General features: G+C 49.3%; 1 protein-coding gene across 1 annotated transcript in view; it reads left to right on the plus strand.

Moving 5' to 3' along the window:
* DCDC2C (doublecortin domain containing 2C) overlaps positions 1–18,806 on the plus strand; it is a 73,937-nt gene that overhangs the window by 11,733 nt on the left and 43,398 nt on the right. The window contains exons 3-4 of the mRNA XM_053587800.1: positions 1,003–1,079; positions 9,048–9,176. Coding sequence (XP_053443775.1) covers positions 1,003–1,079; positions 9,048–9,176 — 206 coding nt within the window. The remainder of the gene's footprint in view (positions 1–1,002; positions 1,080–9,047; positions 9,177–18,806) is intronic.

Here is an 18,806-nt window from a genome sequence, read left to right on the forward strand (position 1 = left end):
GCCGAGAAGCCAGTGGTGTTGGCATCAGGAAGGTGACAGAGGAGTGGGACCTTGGGGGGAGCCCTTGAAAGAACATGGGGTTCCCTGTGGTGGGGAGAGGACGAGGCACAGACGGCAGAGGAGGCTGAATCAGGGCAGAGGGTCCCAAGGTACTGGTATTGAGGGACAGGCCTGGAGGTTTGAGGACCCCACGCTTTTCAGTCTGGTGGGCCAGGGACATAGTGGACACAGACAAGGGAGTGTCTTTTGCAGGGAAGGTCGGGACTGACGTGCTGGGGGACGTCCTTAGTGAGTGTAGCCTGGCATGTGGGGCCCGGACTATAGCGCCGGGGAGGTGGGTGGTGACACCAGCTCCCAGCAACAGTCCCTCCACTAGCCCACACACTCAGAACAGTGGATGTGAGAGTGAGTGACTTTGCTCCACTGGGACAGGTCCAAGAAACTCCTTTCCTACTTGGTGTCTTGTCCCCGGTGGGCCGGGGCTGGGACATTGTGACAGGGTCCAGCAGTTGGCTCCAGCTCTCACCTCACAGCAGAAGGCAGAGAAGGGCAGAAAACGGGGGAGGGGCTCCCACTTACTGGCCAGGACATCCTGGCTCCAATGTCCTGGTCTGAAATCAGGAGCTGCACGATCATTCCTGGGCTCCATATTTGCTGATGGACACCTGGGCTGGAGGAGGCCGTTAGCCTATGTCTGTGAGACGGGCCTGGGTGCGGCCCCGGCACCATACACAGCCTTCCTGGTTCCTTATCCTGCACCCTGGCCCCTGGCAGGCTGCAGAGCCCTCCACCCTGGGCCATGTGGCCCTGCACCTGCTGGGATCCAGCAGCCGAGCCACCTTTCCCTGTATCTCCAGAGGTGCTCTGTCTTCCTGGGCATTCTGCTGACCACAGGGCACCCTGTGCCTTGTGTTTTGGGGGTGGTGCCATGCATGTAGTCAGCATTTAACAAGTGTTTGCTAATTTGAACTCAATTCTGAGGCTTATTTCTTCTTTTTTCAGATCAAACCGGTGGTACATTGTGATATAGATGTGCCTTCCAGGTGGCAAGCATGCCCTCGTATGTCCCGACATATAAAGTGAGTGCTGTGTTCTGGGTGGACAACTCAAAGCGGCTCCTGAAAACCGAACTTTCTACCAGACAGGTGCTCGGCAGCTGCTTTCCTCCTCCTACCCCAGCGCCGAGGCTGCTTTCTCCTCCTCGGTGACTCTGCCTTTCCAAGGCTGCAGTCTTCTCTTGCACCTTGATTTGGAAAAGCAATCCAGCGGCTGTGCTGTCATTCACAGAGCAGCTTGCCTGGGTGTGGAAACACGGGAGCATCACACACTTGGTTTAGTTTTAGGTTTTGAGAGTTTTTTTTTCTTTTAATCTAGCAGTTGCAGCTGTTGCATGTTGAAAGGAAATTTAAAAGTTGCTTTTTCACTGTGAGCTCTTACTACGAAAAGGCCACTGAGGTTATACACGGAACACATCCGGGCTGCATGTTGTCTTGGGGATAGAATGTGTCGGAGCCCAGACGCACTATAGCCCTGGGTGCCATCCACAGTGCTGGGCATGGAGGTGCTTGGGGGATTGTGCTCCAGTTAATTGAGACCACGCAGGGGTCACTCAGCATTATGATGCTGGGGCTGTGGGAAGAGTGCACGCTCGACTCAAAGCACTGGTTCTGGCTGGGCATGGTGGCCCCTGCCTTTAATCCCAGCACTCTGGGAGTCCGAGATGAGAGGATTGTTTGAGCTCAGGAGTTTGAGAACATCATAAGCAAGATCGAGACCCTATCTCTACTAAAAATAGAAAAACTAGCTGGGCATAGTAGCAGGTGCCTGTCCCAGCTACTCAGGAGGCTGAGGAAGGAGGATCACTTGAGCCCAAGAGTCTGAGGTTGCTGTGAGAGGTGAGGCTAGGGCTCTCAACCCAGAAAGGAGAACGAGTCTGGGTTCACATCCTGGCTCTGCGTCTCCCCAGCTTGTGGTGGCCTCAGCCTGCACTGTGTGCGTCCTCATGTGTAAAACAGACCTTTGGAGCTGGGGGGAGGACTGACTTGGCAGTGAGGGAGTGTTCCAGCCTTCCCCGCCCATGCTAGTCATAGGGCAGCAGTTGTCTAAACGCAGTTCTTCCCCCAAATCCTTCTTTCATTGTGATGTTTTAATATTTTAATGTAGAGTCCAAGACAGCACATTCCTTTTGCTCTGGTCCAAATGGAGAGCATTTTTGTGAGTTTCCACAGAAACCCACAGGCTCTTCGTGTCTTGGGACACCAGCATGGGTGTCTTGTCCCAGCCTTTGTGGGATGGAGACCTGAGCCTGCCCCATCTCAGTCCGGATATCAAGGTCTTGGAACGGAGGCTTCTGACCTGGGAAAGTCCCTGGCGGACACCGCAGACCCCAGCCTGGGATGCAGAGAGACAAAGGCAACCTCACCGTTAATGAGCTGAACTCGCCTCCTTTACTTTTCCTCAACCGCCAACCGTCGTTTCTTTGAACACACCATGGGCCGGGAGGAAGCCACTGTGAGTCTGTGAGTCTGAGTGCTGCTTCGAAATAACCAGACCCAGTGATTGTCAGTTCTGTTGATGTCTCCTTCTGCAGAAGGTGTGGCCCTCTTGGGACATCTCTGATTTGTGGGACCTTCCTGACAAAGACACCTGTTCCTGAAGCAGAACCCTGCAGCCGGAGTCAGGCTGTGCTGAGCTCATCCTCTCGCAGAGGCATTCTCAGCCAGAGCCTTCATCCTCTGGCAGCCTGTGCAGGCCCTTGGTTCTGGTGTGTTGGAACTTCCACTAGATGGACCCAAATATCCATCTAAACACAGGGGCTTTCCTCTGAGAAAAAACCTCCAGTCCTCGTCACCACATACGGCAGCAGTCCCGAGCGCCTTTGGATGCTGAGATATTCCAGGGGGAGTTGACCCTTCCTTGGAGCAGCTGGATGTGGGGGGAGAAGCTGGTGCTCCCCTGATGGGGCCACCGTTGGGCTCAGCTGGTAGTGAAAGTCCCAGTCTGAGTGTCCAGTTTGCAGGCTGAAGACCAGATTTGGGTCCTTGTCTGGGGGTCACTAAGCTAAGTGAGCTGAGGTCATGTTACCTACCCACTTTACCCTCCCTGACACTTGTCACTGCTGCAAGGGGGTCACTCATTCATTCCATCTAGAAAGGTATAGAAAACAAAATGTCTCAGTGAATGGGCCTGGGACAAGAGGGTTTAAAGCAATGGTTCTCAACCTGTGGGTCACGACCCACAGGAACTGTATTAAAGGGTTGCGGCATTAGGAGGGTTGAGAACCACTGGTTTAAAGGGTTGTGTGTTAATTTAAAAGTGAGTTGGACACAGTTGCCTAAGCCTTCGAAGTGTTTTTACGTGGGGACTCCGTACCCCCATCTGGCCTCCTACGCTGGCCTGTCCTAGCTGATAGCAGGTGGAATGTGGCCTCTGGGACCTGGAGGAGTGGCCTTGGGGACATCAGGTCTAACCCCTCCTTGTGAGGATGTGGTTGGAGACAAACCCAGCCGGTCCACAGTGTCAGAGGTGAATGCAGAATTTACTCAGCAGCTGCTGGCAGCAGGAAGGAGCTGAGCCCAGTCTGATGTGTGCAGAGAGATTTGGGCATTTTCGAGGGAGAAGGAGGGGGGGCTGTGGGTGCTCAGTGGAATGAGGAGTGGGGACATACGGAGGTGGTCAGTTTGTGTGACCCAAACAGTGTGTCTGCAAGTGTCAGTCATGGAAGTTGGGATTCTGTCCCGGACATGAATCCGAGACCATGTCCTTCCTGACACCACAGTCCCAGGGAGGGGTCTTGGTGCTCAGAGACATATTTGTAAGTGCTGCAAAGAAGAGAGGGGTTTCCTGCAGAGCTGAGTTGTCTCAGGCAGGCATTGATGGGGTGGTGCTGGATCATCTGTGGACAGGGCTTTATGCTGTCTCAGGTGGGGTGCAGGGTGTGGACAGAATAGTTAAGAGCAGAGAGCTTTGGCAACCTCAGCCTGTCTTCAAGAGGGTATGTTCAAGAGGAAGAGAGGACCAATCTCTTTCTTGTACAACAGCCATCATTTGTTATGAGAGGGAGTCCAGAAGGGCTGTGTGCTGAGGAGTGAGGGACGGCCCAGGGGGCACAGCCTTCCCACAGGTGGTGATGCACTGGGAGAGAGCAGCAGGACCATCAGCGAGCTGTAAGGAAGTGGGGTCTCCTCCGGGAAGGGGAGGTGACCATGTGAAGGGAGAGTCAGACTGGTTTCTTCCTGGAGCCATGTCCGCTTTGCCTCGGGTGTGGGCCTTGGCTCTGAGTGCCCTTGATGTTAGGCAGCACTGAGGGCAGACGTGGGCAGACGCCTCCCCCGCAAGTCTGAGGCTGGTCTGCCGTGGACATCATTTTGCAAAGTTCTGACACTCCAGCTTGTCCTCCAGTTCTAGGCGGCCTGGCACCATCTTTAACCTGGGGTGCGCCGGCCACCACAGGTGAGGTGCAGCGTGAGGCACAGAACACTATGACCCTGGCTGAGTTGGCAGCCGTTTATAGCTGCTTCTGACCTAACCAGGGTTCCTTCTTGAGTCTCAGGACTAGAGGCCATGACAGAGCTCCTGTTTCTGATTTTTTTTTTTTTTTTCAATTTGTCATTTATAGTCCTTCGAGGACCAGCAGAGGCCACTCGACAGGAGCTGGTCTCATAGGCCCTGCTCGCCTCCCTGTGCTTTCTGACTGCACTCAAGGTCACGTCCCTCCCACATGCAGCCGGGAGGGTACTCACCTGTATGGGGCGTGACAAAAGCGGGAGAGTAACTGGGTGTGGGTCCCAGTGGGAGGGCTGTAAACGTTATCTTCTGATCAGTAGGGATTTTAGTCCCATTTAACTAGCAGTTTCCTTTGTCTGTTTTTCTTTGATATATTTATCTTGCATGGAAGGATTTCTCTTGATGGTGACATCATGGAGATGTGGAGGGACAGTGCTGTCCCTAGAGGGGGTTGGCCCCTTATAAGAGATTCATGCTTCATGGAAATGGAGAGCATCGTGCTACAGGGACGGGGGGATAGTGTGTCCCACAGTGGACGTGTGTGTCCGGCTGGTCTCCAGTGGAGCATTCTGCTCTTTAAGCTCAGGAGTGACAGTGCGGTCCCAGGCTTGAGGGGCCTTGAGGGGTCCACTGATTGGATTAAAGTGGCATTTCCTGGTAATTTTATGTCACTCAAATCTGCATTCAGGCCACATGGGAAGTGGGCGGGGCCTCTGCAAATCCTCAGGTGTGTGCAGCAATCTAGGGGGACAGACAGTCGTGGGGTGACTTGTGAAGGGGAGAACTAGAAAAGGTGGGCCTCGTGCCGAGGAAGGCGCCAGAGCTGGCTTAGGGGCCGCGCGGAATCCAGGTGTGGCAGCTTTGTCAGTAGAGCTCAGGGCTGGGTGAGCTGCTGCCCTTCTCCTCTGCAGCCGCAGTAGGAGTGCTGCAGGCGCTGGGAGTGGGCATCAGAAACTGTGTCTAACCAGCCTTGGATTTCTAGGCAGAGCCTTGCACGCCTCTGGCTTTGACACTGTGGGGACACGGAATGGTCTGTTAGGGGACTCTACACCCTATGTGCTGGTGGGGTTTCTTGCCCAAGAAGGAGGAGGAATTCTGTCTAACAAATGGCTGATTGATGATGGGTATTCCTATTCTAGTTGTGGAGATGGGGAGACAGGCGGCAGAGGGGAAGGCTTTTCATCTGTTGCATCTATTCTCAACCTTTCTAATGCCGTGACCCTTTAATACGGCTCCTCATGTTGTGACCCCCAACCATAAAGTTATTTTCGTTGCTACTGTTATGAACTGTAATGTAAATATCTGATATGCAGGATGTATTTTCATTGTTACGAAGGGGTCACGACCCGCAGGTTGAGAATTGCTGGTCTGTTCACTTGGTCTCTCGTGGCTCCATCTAAACTGCCCACCCCCGGGTGTCAGAGATTGGTGTGAGATTCAGCTGTGGGCATGTCCTCAAAGAGCTCAAAGTTCCGGGAGGGAACAAGTTGTCCCGACACAGAGCTATTAATATTTCCCTCTAGAATCAGCTCTAGAGACCTTGGCTTCTGACTCCCCGTGTGGAGAGCTTTTTAGTTCAGTTCAACTTGGAACTTGAACTGGTTGTTGGGAGCGAGTGTTAGGGGAGTGTCACCTCAGCATGAGGGGTGCAGGTGGCCACCCCAAAGATACAACGATAGGCCCACGGCTCATCTGTTACCTGATGCGGTGGACCCCGACTGTCTGAGGATAGTGCTGGTGAGAGGAATAAAACCATCCTGCTTTCCTATCGCTTCCCATCTTCAACATGTTTCTGAGACAGAAACAGCACATTTTGACATTTTCTACCTGGTTTTCAACAGAGGAGAGACAAAGGAGAGAGGGAGGATGATGCTGTGGGAAGGGCACAGGCAGGAGTTAGGTGGACTTGCGTTGGGTGGTTGGCCTTCCATGTGGCCCTGTGGGACTTGGGAAGCCTCTTATCCTCTCTGAACCTCAGTTTCTTCCATGTGGTAGGGTAGTGGTGCTCACTTTACTGACTTGTGGAGAAGATTCGAGACGACCGTACGAGTGAATGGCCACCGTCGTCATCAGCCCACCTGGTGAAAATCCATTCCTAAACCCAGAAGCTAGTTCCCATTTTTAAAAATCTAACATATTTTCTATTTAAAATAATATTACCTTTCTCCCATTTTCTTTAAAAAATTAGCATATTAGGAGGTGCATTGGCAAAATAGTTTTATGCTTTTAATTTCTCTTACTTCAGAGTTTTTAAATTTAACTGCTTTTTAAATTGCCAGTGTAACTGATGCCTGTGGCAAGGACGCAGTTTCAGAGGCATCAAGAGTGAGCCAGCCTTCTGCACCCCCAGTCCTGCGGGGCTCCGTGGGCACAGGTGCGCAGTGTCCAGGGCTGGCCATGTGCGTCCACCGCACGCACTCCTGTGCTCCTTTCCCCTCTCACTGCACAACTCGCCTTGCATGTGATTCCTTCCCAGAATATATAGATACATGTGCTTTGAAATGTCGACATAGTGTGCCGGAGTTCACACGGGCTGGGATTGTTTAACAGAATGGGATTTGATGTGTGCCCATCCATCTTCTCTCCATTCCAGGCTTCCAGGGAAACTGTCTTTGGGTGTTCGGGGTGGGGTTGTTCATTTCGCTACCTGGGAGGTGGAGCATCAGACCCCTGAACAGGACGGTTCTCCAGTCTGGCACAGCGACAGAGGCTAGGCTCACTCTTCAGCTCCGGCAAACCTTTGGAGATGTGTTGAGTCCTTTTCCGCCTCTGAACTTGAAATTTCCTCATGTATAAATTGGAGACTACATTTGTTTCTTCTCTTTATCTTAAAAAATACTGAATCTGCACAGGTAGTTTTCTATTCTTTTTACATACTTATAAAAATGTGGAAATCTAGAAAAACAAAAAGAATAAAGTACAAATTACCAGCAATCCCATCCTTTGGAGACGATCACTGTTAACTTTGTGGCACATTTACTTGTGGTGTCTCTGAAGCCTGCTGTTGTGTTTTTTATTTAGAACATTCATTATATCTGACCATTTCCTCCCTGTAAATGCAAATTCTGCGTGAATAATTTTTAACGGCTGCATAATTTTTTATTGCATGACTATGTCATACTTTATTGAACCATCCGTCCATACTTAGACATTTTATATTTTTTGTTTTATAAAGAATTCTGTGCACTTTTGTGTGGGATGGATTTCATGGGGTAGAATGACTGGGACAGTGGTTATTGATCCCTTACTTCTTGTTCATCCATAATGCGGAAGTGCCCTTCCAGAAGATCATGATTATTTTTAAGTATATCAACAGTCTGTCAATGTGCCTATTTCTCAATGTTTAATATAAACTGAATTTCTTAAAATTTTAGACAATGATAAAATATGACCTTATTTAAACATTTATTTCTTTTATTACTATTAATAGCCTATATTTAGAAAGACTTTTGCTATAAACCAATTGGGAATATCAGTAACTGAAAATTGTAGCAGATTTTATTGTAGTTGTAATAGCACGCTGATGAACTGTGATAAAATTTGCAGATAATTTGGGTAGTTTCTTAAACATGGAAGAAGTTGGACGCTGGAGTTGATTGGAAGCATTTTTTGCCACACAACCTTAGCAAAAAAGAGCTTGAATTCTCTTTATTGTGACAAATATATTAGATGAAACTTTATATTACTCTGAAAAAATGATGTATGTCTAAAATTGTAAGTTATTCACATTGAGGGAAAAAGACAACAAAATTACACTAACAATAGATAATGTTAAAACATAAAAAGCACAATTGTAAGGTTGAGCTTATTTATTATTAAAGGATATCAATAACATCATTCGTTACTTTTAGACTTAGAAAATAAGCCCTGTATTTTACGTTACTTTAATATGAGTTACAAGTGTTTAAAACTATTGCCACGTGTCTTTGATTGTGGGGCGGTCTCATTAACACTGGAGAAGCAATGACTTTGTATTGGGTTTTGACAATCTACTAAACATATCCTCCCTCCAAATTGAGAAATAATAAAATAATCCCCCCTCCAGATCACACTGAACCTGCCTTTAAATGGCAGGAATGAAATAAATTGTTTCTATTATCTTTTCAAAGGATTGCATGATATTTTTGTTGGGGGGAGACAATCTTGTCCACAGGAAGGGAAAATAGCTTTACTCTTGAAGGCAAAAATTCCCCCCCTTGTTTTCCAAATGAATATCATTTTCTTCCATTTTACCCATCATAGAAGTTGGAGGCATGTTTTGAAAAGTAGAGTTCTGTCCTATTTGTCAGGGCATTTTAGATTTTATAAAAAGATATATTTTTTATATTATTGTGTCACCAGTCACCAGGCTCTAAGACAGTTTGTGCAGCTTGTGGGCAGTCCTCTCCGGGGCACGGGATGGGTTCCCAGGGTCTGCACAGTGCATCATGCTGTTTTCACAGTTATATGAGTATATACCACATATACTTTTCCTTTGAATTTTCAATGTTTTTCCTTCAGATTGAAGATATTAATGAATGCTTTTCTTTTTATTCTTACAGTGTTTTTACAAATGGAAGATTATTTATCCCACCTGTTAAAGTTATTATACCCAAATTCAGTCTATCAGATTGGAATGTCGTGCTGGCCATGATTGGAGAAAAGGTCTTTCCCCTAGGAGGCGTTCGGAAGTAAGGAGATGTCCCTGTCGGGAGTTGGGGGTGGGGCACAGCCATGGTGGCAGCAGCTTTTGTACTTTTTTTTTTTTAATATTAAATCATAGCTGTGTACATTGATATGATCATGGGGCATCATTCACTAGCTTCACAGATCATTTACCAAGTTTCACATATACCCTTGTAAGATGCACCGCTGGTGTAATCCCACCAATCCCCTTCCCTCTACCCACCTCCCTCCTCCCTCCCCTCCCTCTCCCCCTTCCCCCTATTCTTAGGTTGTAACTGGGTTATAGCTTTCATGTGAAAACCATAAATTAGTTTCATAATAGGGCTGAATACGTTGGGTACTTTTTCTTCCATTCTTGAGATACTTTACTAAGAAGAATATGTTCCAGCTCCATCCATGTAAACATAAAAGAGGTAAAGTCTCCATCTTTCTTTAAGGCTGCATAGTATTCCATGGTGTACATGTACCACAATTTATTAATCCATTCGTGGATCGATGGGCACTTGGGCTCCTTCCATGACTTAACAATTATGAATAGGGCTGCAATAAACATTCTGGTACAAATGTCTTTGTTACGATGTGATTTTTGGTCTTCTGGGTATATGCCCAGTAGAGGGATTATGGGATTGAATGGCAGATCTATTTTTAGATCTCTAAGTGTTCTCCATATCTCTTTCCAAAAGGAATGTATTAATTTGCATTCCCACCAGCAGTGCAAAAGTGTTCCCTTTTCTCCACATCCGCGCCAACATCTCTGGTCTTGGGATTTTGTGATATGGGCTAGTCTCACTGGAGTTTTCTGGTTTAATTATAATTTCCCATTGCAGCCTTTTTTAATAACTAGAACTTCATTTTTGCTACTGTTTCTACCGCTGTTATTTGGTTTTTCACCCAATTTTGTCCCGCAAAGTTTTCTATTTGCTTGTTTTGGCTTGATTTATATCATTTTTGTGTTTCCTCTCTACTTGGTGGTAGTGGGGTTCTGTGTCTGATCAGGTTAGCAAAGAGCTGCTGACCTCAAGGGAACCACCCAACTGGGCACCCCCAGAAGGTGGGTTTTTTTAACGTTGTGTCAAAGTACCCTACTGTACACCTGTATTGCTCTGTCTCCCTATTTCTGTGCCTCTCTTCTTTTTGTCAATATTACTTTTACCCACCCCCTCTCCTTTGTCTATTTTTCTTTTTTTTTCCTTATCACTCGATCCTCCTTTCTTTCATCCCTTTTTTGCTCTTAAACCTTCTCACTCTTCTGGTCCTGTAACCCTTAGTCCACAGGCACGAGAACTTAAAGAGCAAGAGGAAGTGAAAGGAAAATTAGGGCAAGGAAACAGATGAAAGAAATCACTCATGAGGAAGAATCAGCAGAAAACTCCAGGCAACATGAAGAACCAGTCCAGAACAACCCCGCCAAGGGACCATGAGGTAGCTACTGCAGATGATTCCACCTATACAGAAATGTTAGGAATGACAGAAAGGGAATTTAGAATACACATGTTGAAAACAATGAAAGAAATGATGGAAACAATGAAGGAAACTGCTAATAAAGTGGAAAATAACCAAAAGGAAATCCAAAAACAGAATCAAATCAGAGATGAATGATATGAAGAATATAAAAAGGATATAGCAGAGCTGAAGGAACTGAAACAGTCAATTAGGGAACTTAAAGATGCAATGGAAAGTATCAGCAACAGGTTAGACCATGCAGAAGAAGACAAAGTTCTTGAGATAACTCAGATAGTAAAAGAGGCAGAAAAGAAGAGAGAGAAAGCAGAACGTTCACTGTCAGAATTATGGGACTTTATGAAGCGTTCCAACATACGAGTTATAGAAATCCCAGAAGGGGAAGAAGAATGCCCCAGAGGAATGGAAGCCCTACTAGAGAATATTATCAAAGAAAATTTCCCAAACATCACCAAAGAGTCTGACACACTGCTTTCAGAGGGCTATCGGACCCCAGGTCGCCTCAACTCTAACCGAGCTTCTCCAAGACACATTGTGATGAACCTGTCCAAAGTCAAGACAAAAGAAAAGATTCTGCAAGCTGCCAGAAGTAAGCGCCAGTTGATCTATAGGGGCAAATCCATCAGAGTGACCGCAGACTTCTCTAATGAAACTTTCCAAGCAAGAAGACAATGGTCATCTACCTTTAATCTACTTAAACAGAACAATTTCCAGCCCAGAATTCTGTACCCTGCTAAGCTAAGCTTAAAAATTGACGGAGAAATCAAATCATTTACGTATATACAAACATTGAGGAAATTCGCCACAACAAGACCAGCTCTACAGGAAATACTTCAACCTGTTCTGCACACTGACCACCACAATGGATCAGCAGCAAAGTAAGAACTCAGAAATTAAAGGACAGAACCTAAACTCCACACTGATGCAAAAGATAAAACTAAGCAATGGACTCTCACAAAATAAGATGAATAGAATACTACCACACTTATCAATTATCTCAATAAATGTTAATGGCTTGAATTCCCCACTGAAGAGACACAGATTGGCTGACTGGATTAAAAAACACAAGCCATCCATTTGCTGTCTGCAAGAAACACACCTGGCTTCAAAAGACAAATTAAAGCTCCGAGTCAAGGGTTGGAAGACAGTTTTTCAGGCAAATGGCATTCAGAAGAAAAGAGGAGTTGCTATCTTATTTTCAGATTCGTGTGAATTTAAAACAACTAAAGTCAAAAAAGACGAAGATGGTCACTTAATATTGGTCAAGGGAAAAATACAACAAGAAGATGTTTCAATTCTAAATATTTATGCACCCAATTTAAATGCTCCCAGATTCTTGAAGCAGACCTTACTCAGTCTGAGCAATATGATATCTGATAATACCATAATAACAGGGGATTTTAACACTTCTCTTACAGAGCTGGACAGATCCTCTAAACAGAAATTAAACCAAGATATGAGAGATTTAAATGAGACCCTAGAACAACTGTGCTTGATAGATGCATATAGAACGCTCCATCCCAAAGATAAAGAATATACATTCTTCTCATCACCCCATGGAACATTCTCCAAAATTGATCATATCCTGGGACACAAAACAAATATCAACAGAATCAAAAGAATTGAAATTTTACCTTGTATCTTCTCAGACCATAAGGCACTAAAGGTGGAACTCAACTCTAACAAAAATGCTCGACCCCACCCAAAGGCATGGAAATTAAACAATCTTCTGTTGAATAACAGATGGGTGCAGGAAGAAATAAAACAGGAAATCATTAACTTCCTTGAGCATAACAACAATGAAGACACAAGCTACCAAAACCTGTGGGATACTGCAAAAGCAGTTTTGAGAGGAAAATTCATCGCTTTAGATGCCTACATTCGAAAAACAGAAAGAGAGCACATCAACAATCTCGCAAGCCATCTTATGGAATTGGAAAAAGGAGAACAATCGAAGCCTAAACTCAGTAGAAGAAAGAAATATCCAAAATCAAATCAGAGATCAATGAAATTGAAAACAAAAGAACCATTCAGATAATTAATGAAACAAGGAGTTGGTTTTTTGAAAAAATAAATAAAATAGATAAACCATTGGCCAGACTAATGAGAAATAGAAAAGTAAAATCTCTAGTAACCTCAGAAATGATAAAGGGGAAATAAGAACTAAACCCACAGAGATACAAGAGATCATCAGGTGTCTGTGGGAACAGGAACAGGTGCGCAGCTCAGGTGTCTGTGGGATCAGGAGCAGGTGCACAGCTCAGGTGCCTGTGGGATCAGGAGCAGGTGCACAGCTCAGGTGTCTGTGGGATCAGGAACAGGTGCACAGCTCAGGTGTCTGTGGGATCAGGAGCAGGTGCACAGCTCAGGTGTCTGTGGGATCAGGAGCAGGTGCACAGTTCAGGTGCCTGAGGGATCAGGAGCAGGTGCACAGCTCAGGTGCACAGCTCAGGTGCCTGTGGGATCAGGAGCAGGTGCACAGCTCAGGTGCCTGTGGGATCAGGAGCAGGTGCACAGCTCAGGTGCCTGTGGGATCAGGAGCAGGTGCACAGCTCAGGTGCCTGTGGGATCAGGAGCAGGTGCACAGCTCAGGTGCCTGTGGGATCAGGAGCAGGTGCACAGCTCAGGTGTCTGTGGGATCAGGAGCAGGTGCACAGCTCAGGTGTCTGTGGGATCAGGAGCAGGTACACAGCTCAGGTGTCTGTGGGATCAGGAGCAGGTGCACAGCTCAGGTGTCTGTGGGATCAGGAGCAGGTGCACAGCTCAGGTGTCTGTGGGATCAGGAGCAGGTGCACAGCTCAGGTGTCTGTGGGATCAGGAGCAGGTGCACAGCTCAGATGTCTGTGGGACCAGGAGTAGGTGCACAGCTCAGGTGTCTCTGGGATCAGGAGCAGGTGCACAGCTCAGGTGTCTGTGGGATCTTTACTCTGCCATTTGTCTCCTTGTGGCAATGGGAGGCTACTGTGGCCAGATTATATTTTTCATGGGATGACAGCAACATTAAATCATTTAAACCAAAGACAGTAATAATCCTCTACTCAGTTACCCTGTTTTGCCATCAGGTGAGCTTTAGGTGTCCTCTAAGCAGAGCCCTGTGTCCCTCTATGCAGGGGCCCTGGGGAGTCTCTCCTGCCTCTTTTGTGCCCTTCCTGGTCCTGTTGCCTGGACCTGGTTTCCATCTCTCCGTCTGGCCTCCTAAAGTCGGTACCTTGTTTGGATTCTGGTGCTCCCTCCTACCTGTGCCCGGACTGCTATTTTTTTTTTTTTTTTCTCTTTTAATTCTCTTTGGCATAGTCTTCTGTGGCTATGGATCTGTTCCCAGTCCTAGATCCTGGACCTAGCTTGGGGTGGAGTTCTCAGGGGTAGAATTTGGGGCAGGAGAGAGGGAGCCACAAGGAGGGTGAGGGTGCAGCCCCCAGAGCCCAGGCATGTGGCCCGGAAGGGGCGCAGTGTGGGAGCCAGGGCTGCATTGGCTCCCAGGGAAGAATGCCAACAAATGCCACAGCCGGGGTGAGTGAGATGAACCCCAGCTGTGCCTCCAGGGTGTGATCCCAGGACCGCTGAGCAGCTGGCCACACACCCTGTGAGGAGGAGGCCAGGTTGTGCGGCAGCTTGAGTGAGGGAGGAGAGCAGATGGGGGGCTAGGGTGCAGGTGGCTCTGTGTGTGGGGGGGGGTTCTTCAGGGGAGGACTTGGCTTGAGGGACCTCATAGCAAATGTGGCTCATTGTTGGACATGAGGGACACCTGTGCACATGTCTCTCCTTGAGGTGAAAGACCCATGGGGAGATAAGGGGCCAGGTGAAGTAGGCAGTGGAGAGCAAGGCTTGCCCTGGAGGGTGTGGGGACACAGGGCAGTGACCGGCTTCCTGTGAGGCGGGGGAGGAGGTGAGGAGAATGCTGGTGTGGAAAAACTTTAAAGTAGGAGAGGAGGAAGGTGAACAAATTAATGCCTGGGAATCTCTGTCAAGTAGGAAAGAAGGTTGTCTCCTGGGAGCTGCAAGGGGATAGGGTGGGGGTGGGGTGTGCATGTGAGGACCGCTTGGTGGGACTGAGGCGTGGTACGGGGCACTCAGTGCTGGGATGACAGAGGTGGATGGACCATGAATCCAGGGGCTGAGAGAGGGTTCAAGATGAATGTGAGCCAGTGGTGGGCCTGGACCAAGGGCCTAGGAGCTGCAGCAGAGCCGAGGGCAGTGGTGGGGTGATGGGAATGGGGAAGGGACGTGGCTGAGAGACTGCAGGGCTAGGGGCCAAGACATGGCTCTGAGAATGCTCTGGGCAACTCCCTGGAGTGAGTACAGGGGAATCTGCAGTCTTTGAAGCTGAAAATCAGGGCGCTGTGGGGTGGTGCTGAGTGCCAGAGACACCTCTGTGGACAGCCACGGCCCCTCCTGGGGACACGGGGACAGGGGGAGGAGCAGAAATGTATGGTTCCTTCTGTTCGCTGTCTCAGGGAAAGCTATCACATGATTTATGACCAGCAGTTGTGATGCCAGCGGTGAAAACTGAAGTGTCTGCTTGTAAGTGGGACATAAACTACTGGACATTCGGGGCAGGGGAACCATGACTGACCTTGTACGAGTGGCGGGTAACGAGGCAGACCTGAGTGTCCGGGGAAGTTAGATCCTTCTGTACAAATCGATGCTGTAAATGCCCAGGTGGGTCCAGAAGGCACCTCTAAACATGACTATTACTCTTGAAGAAACAGAATTGTGCAGTCAACAAGATTTGTGTGTTTCCAGAAGCCAGAAATAATAGAGGGTTTAACCTTGAGTATCACACATGTAATTGTGGTAGGAGAGTAAGAGAGAAAACACGTGTGGTAGAATTGAACAGAGAAATAGGATGTTTAGGGGGAAAGTAGGACATCAGATCAATAAGCTTATTTATTTATTTTTTTTCTGGACTTAAATTAGTTTTTTATGGTTGAAGATAGAAAAAGTACAGAGCTTGTAAATAAAAGAAAGGCTTATAAAGAACAAATACTGAGCTTGAAAGAGTGCTAACAGAATTTTTTAAAGTGAATGCACGTTGTTATTGTAGAATGCAAACCTCAGCCACGGCTCCCCCCAGGTGAGGAACGATCTGTATGCACCTGCACTTGTCCTGCCCTAGGTAATGTTAACAGAGCTCAGCGCGGGTTGTGTCAGCCATTTTCCGTGTGTGTGCTAGGAACCTAGCTAATTGTTCTTTGTGGTAATAAAAACTGGTTGATTTATTGGATAGTTTGTAGCTTTTGGTATAATGGGCCCCCGGGTAAGGGATTTCTACCAACCCTGGTGGAGAAACTGCTTTCCGTGGGCATTGGTGAGAGCTAAGGGTGTGACACAGGCAGCATGGTCCTTGCCTTGTCGGGCTTGTCCCCCATGGAGAAGACAGATGTCAGTGGGGGGTTTCAGTGGAGGCTGAGCATGTTTGTTATGGGAGGAGCATGCCCTGGGGGGCCTGTCTGGAGTGTTTGCTCTGAGAACCGGAGGATGGGCAGGAGGTGGGGGCCGTCACTTCCCCAGGTTTGCCTCCCTTGCCTCACCTGGGTCCCAGGGAAAACCAGAATGTTAAGGGAACTGTGTGGACAGTAGCCAGCAAGATGCATTCCAAGTTTAGTGAGGCTGGAGGAAATCAGGGATGAGGGAAGGAGATTTGCCCGAGGAACAGGCTGTGAGCTGTCCTGGGGAGTTTTCCTGAGATTCTGAAGTACACGGTCTCCACTCCTCACTCCCATTAGTCAGTGCTTCCTGGGTACGGGCTGTGCACCCAGCACTGTTCTGGGAGCCGCAGAGTGATGGAAACCAGGAGGCAAAACATCTAGAACACATTGCTCTCGGTCCCACTGAGATGGCACAATCCTGCTGGGGATGGACCCCTGCCTGACATGGTTAGACAAAGAGGAGGCCACGAGGTGGGCGGGTTGCGAGCTCTGGGGGGTGCTCAGAGCGGGAGGCTGGGGCCCAGAATGGGAAGAGAGGGTGGGGGTAGGCTCTGAGGCATGGGGTACTGGGGAGTAAGGAGGGGTGCTCCCAGAGCTGGGACCTGCACAGACAGTGGCCTGGCAGCAGGACGAGGACACTGAGCGAGGTCCCCAGGGAAGCTGAGATTTGGAAGATACTCAGAGATAAGCTGGAGTAGAGGGGTTGGAGCCAGCTGTAAAGGCCTGTGGCAGGTGCAGAGTTTCAGGATGTTTTATGGACTGCATGCCCACTCCTGGCCTAGCTTCTGAGCTGGCCCCAGCCCCTGTCAGGCAGGGGTGTCCTCCCTCTGCATCCTGCACTGCCCTGGAGTGCTGCTCTGTGGTGAGTGCCCTGGAGTGCCTCTCGAGTCAGGGCCATGGTGTGGGTGGCTGTCATTCGGGAGAGGCACCAGGGCACTTGTGCAGGAGTGTACCTGGTGGTGGAGGATGGACGCTGATGGTCCAGGACACCTGTGCAGGGGTGTACCGGGTGGTGGGGGATAGACGCTGATGGTCCAGGGCACCTGTGTATGAGTGTACTAGGAGGTGGGGGATGGACACTGATGGTCCAGGGCACCTGCCTAGGAATGTACCAGGTGGTGGGGGATGGACACTGATGGTCCCGGACACATATGCAGGAGTGTACCAGGTGGTGGGGGATGGACGCTGATGGTCCAGGACACCTGTGCAGGAGTGTACCAGGTGGTGGGGGATGGACGCTGATGGTCCAGGGCACCTGTGGAGGAGTGTGCTGGCTGGTGGGGGATGGACGCTGATGGTCCAGGGCACCTGTGCAGGAGTGTACCAGGTGGTGGGGGATGGACGCTGATGGTCCAGGGCACCTGTGCAGGAGTGTACCAGGTGGTGGGGGATGGACGCTGATGGTCCAGGGCACCTGTGTAGGAGTGTACAGGTGGTGGGGGATGGACGCTGATGGTCCAGGGCACCTGTGCAGGAGTGTACCGGGTAGTGGGGGATGGGCACCTGTGTAGGAGTCTACCTGGTGGTGGGGGATAAATGCTTATGGTCCACGGCACCTGTTGTAGGAGTGTACTAGGTGATGGGGTTGGACATGATGGTCCAGGGCACCTGTGCAGGAGTGTACCGGGTAGTGCTGATGGGCACCTGTGTAGGAGTCTACCTGGTGGTGGGGGATAAATGCTTATGGTCCACGGCACCTGTTGTAGGAGTGTACTAGGTGATGGGGTTGGACATGATGGTCCAGGGCACCTGTGTAGAAGTGTACTAGGTGGTGGGGGATGGACGCTGATGGTCCAGGCTACCTGCCTAGGAGTGTACTGTGTGGTGGGGTTGGGCGCTGGTAGTCCCGGGCACTTGCCTAGGAGTGTACTGGGTGGTGCGGGAAGGACACCGATGGTTCAGGGCACCTGCCTAGGACTTTATAGGCTGGTGGGGTATGGATGCTGATGGTCCAGGGCACCTGCCTAGGAGTGTACTAGGCGGTGGGGGATGGACGCGGATGGTCCAGGGCACTGGCAGTGGAGCAGGATCCCAGGTGGGGGTTTTACAAGGAAGCTCCTAGGCCTCGCCTGCTCTCCAGGGGCTGTTCACAGCTGCCCCTGTCTTGATGTCCTGTATCTCCTTGTGCTGACCTCAGGCAGTGGCTGTTGAAATGAGGCACTGGAACAGAGTGTCCCATGAGAAGGGAACGTGTCAGAGGGGAGGAACTCAGGTCTCATCCTCACTGCTCAGGACCTCTTAGCGGGGGCCGTGGTCTTGGGGGCTCTGATGCACCCCCAGGCCCAGGACAAGCTCTGTGGCTCCCACCTTTTCCACGCACCCCGTGTTCCTTCTCTTCTGGGCTTGTGCCTGTGCCCCGAGTCATGACTTGTCTTGTACCTGTAGGAACACTGCATCACTTCTCTCCTCTCAGTTGCCACCATGGTCAGCTTCCCTGTGCTAAAACAGCTCCACCTCCCCCACGTGGACATCTTCCCTCACTCTGACTAAAGTGATATAGTTCCTGCTCCCGGGATCCCAGGCTCTTTAGAACCATCCTGTCCCAGATATCCATGTGCTCTGCGTGGTACCCTCAGTAGTGGCCTGTGCCTGCCCCTCAGTGGCTTCCTCCCATATTCTCTTGGTGAAGTCCCAGCCCTCCCTTCCAAGGGCATGGCATGTTCTCCCCCTTTGTGAAGCCTGCAGCTGGTCCCGTGTCTCCTCTTGGGACCCTGCACTTTGCCCTCTCTTATGATGTGTGTCCTG

Source organism: Nycticebus coucang, chromosome 4, assembly GCF_027406575.1.
Source record: "Nycticebus coucang isolate mNycCou1 chromosome 4, mNycCou1.pri, whole genome shotgun sequence".
NCBI lineage: Eukaryota > Metazoa > Chordata > Mammalia > Primates > Lorisidae > Nycticebus > Nycticebus coucang.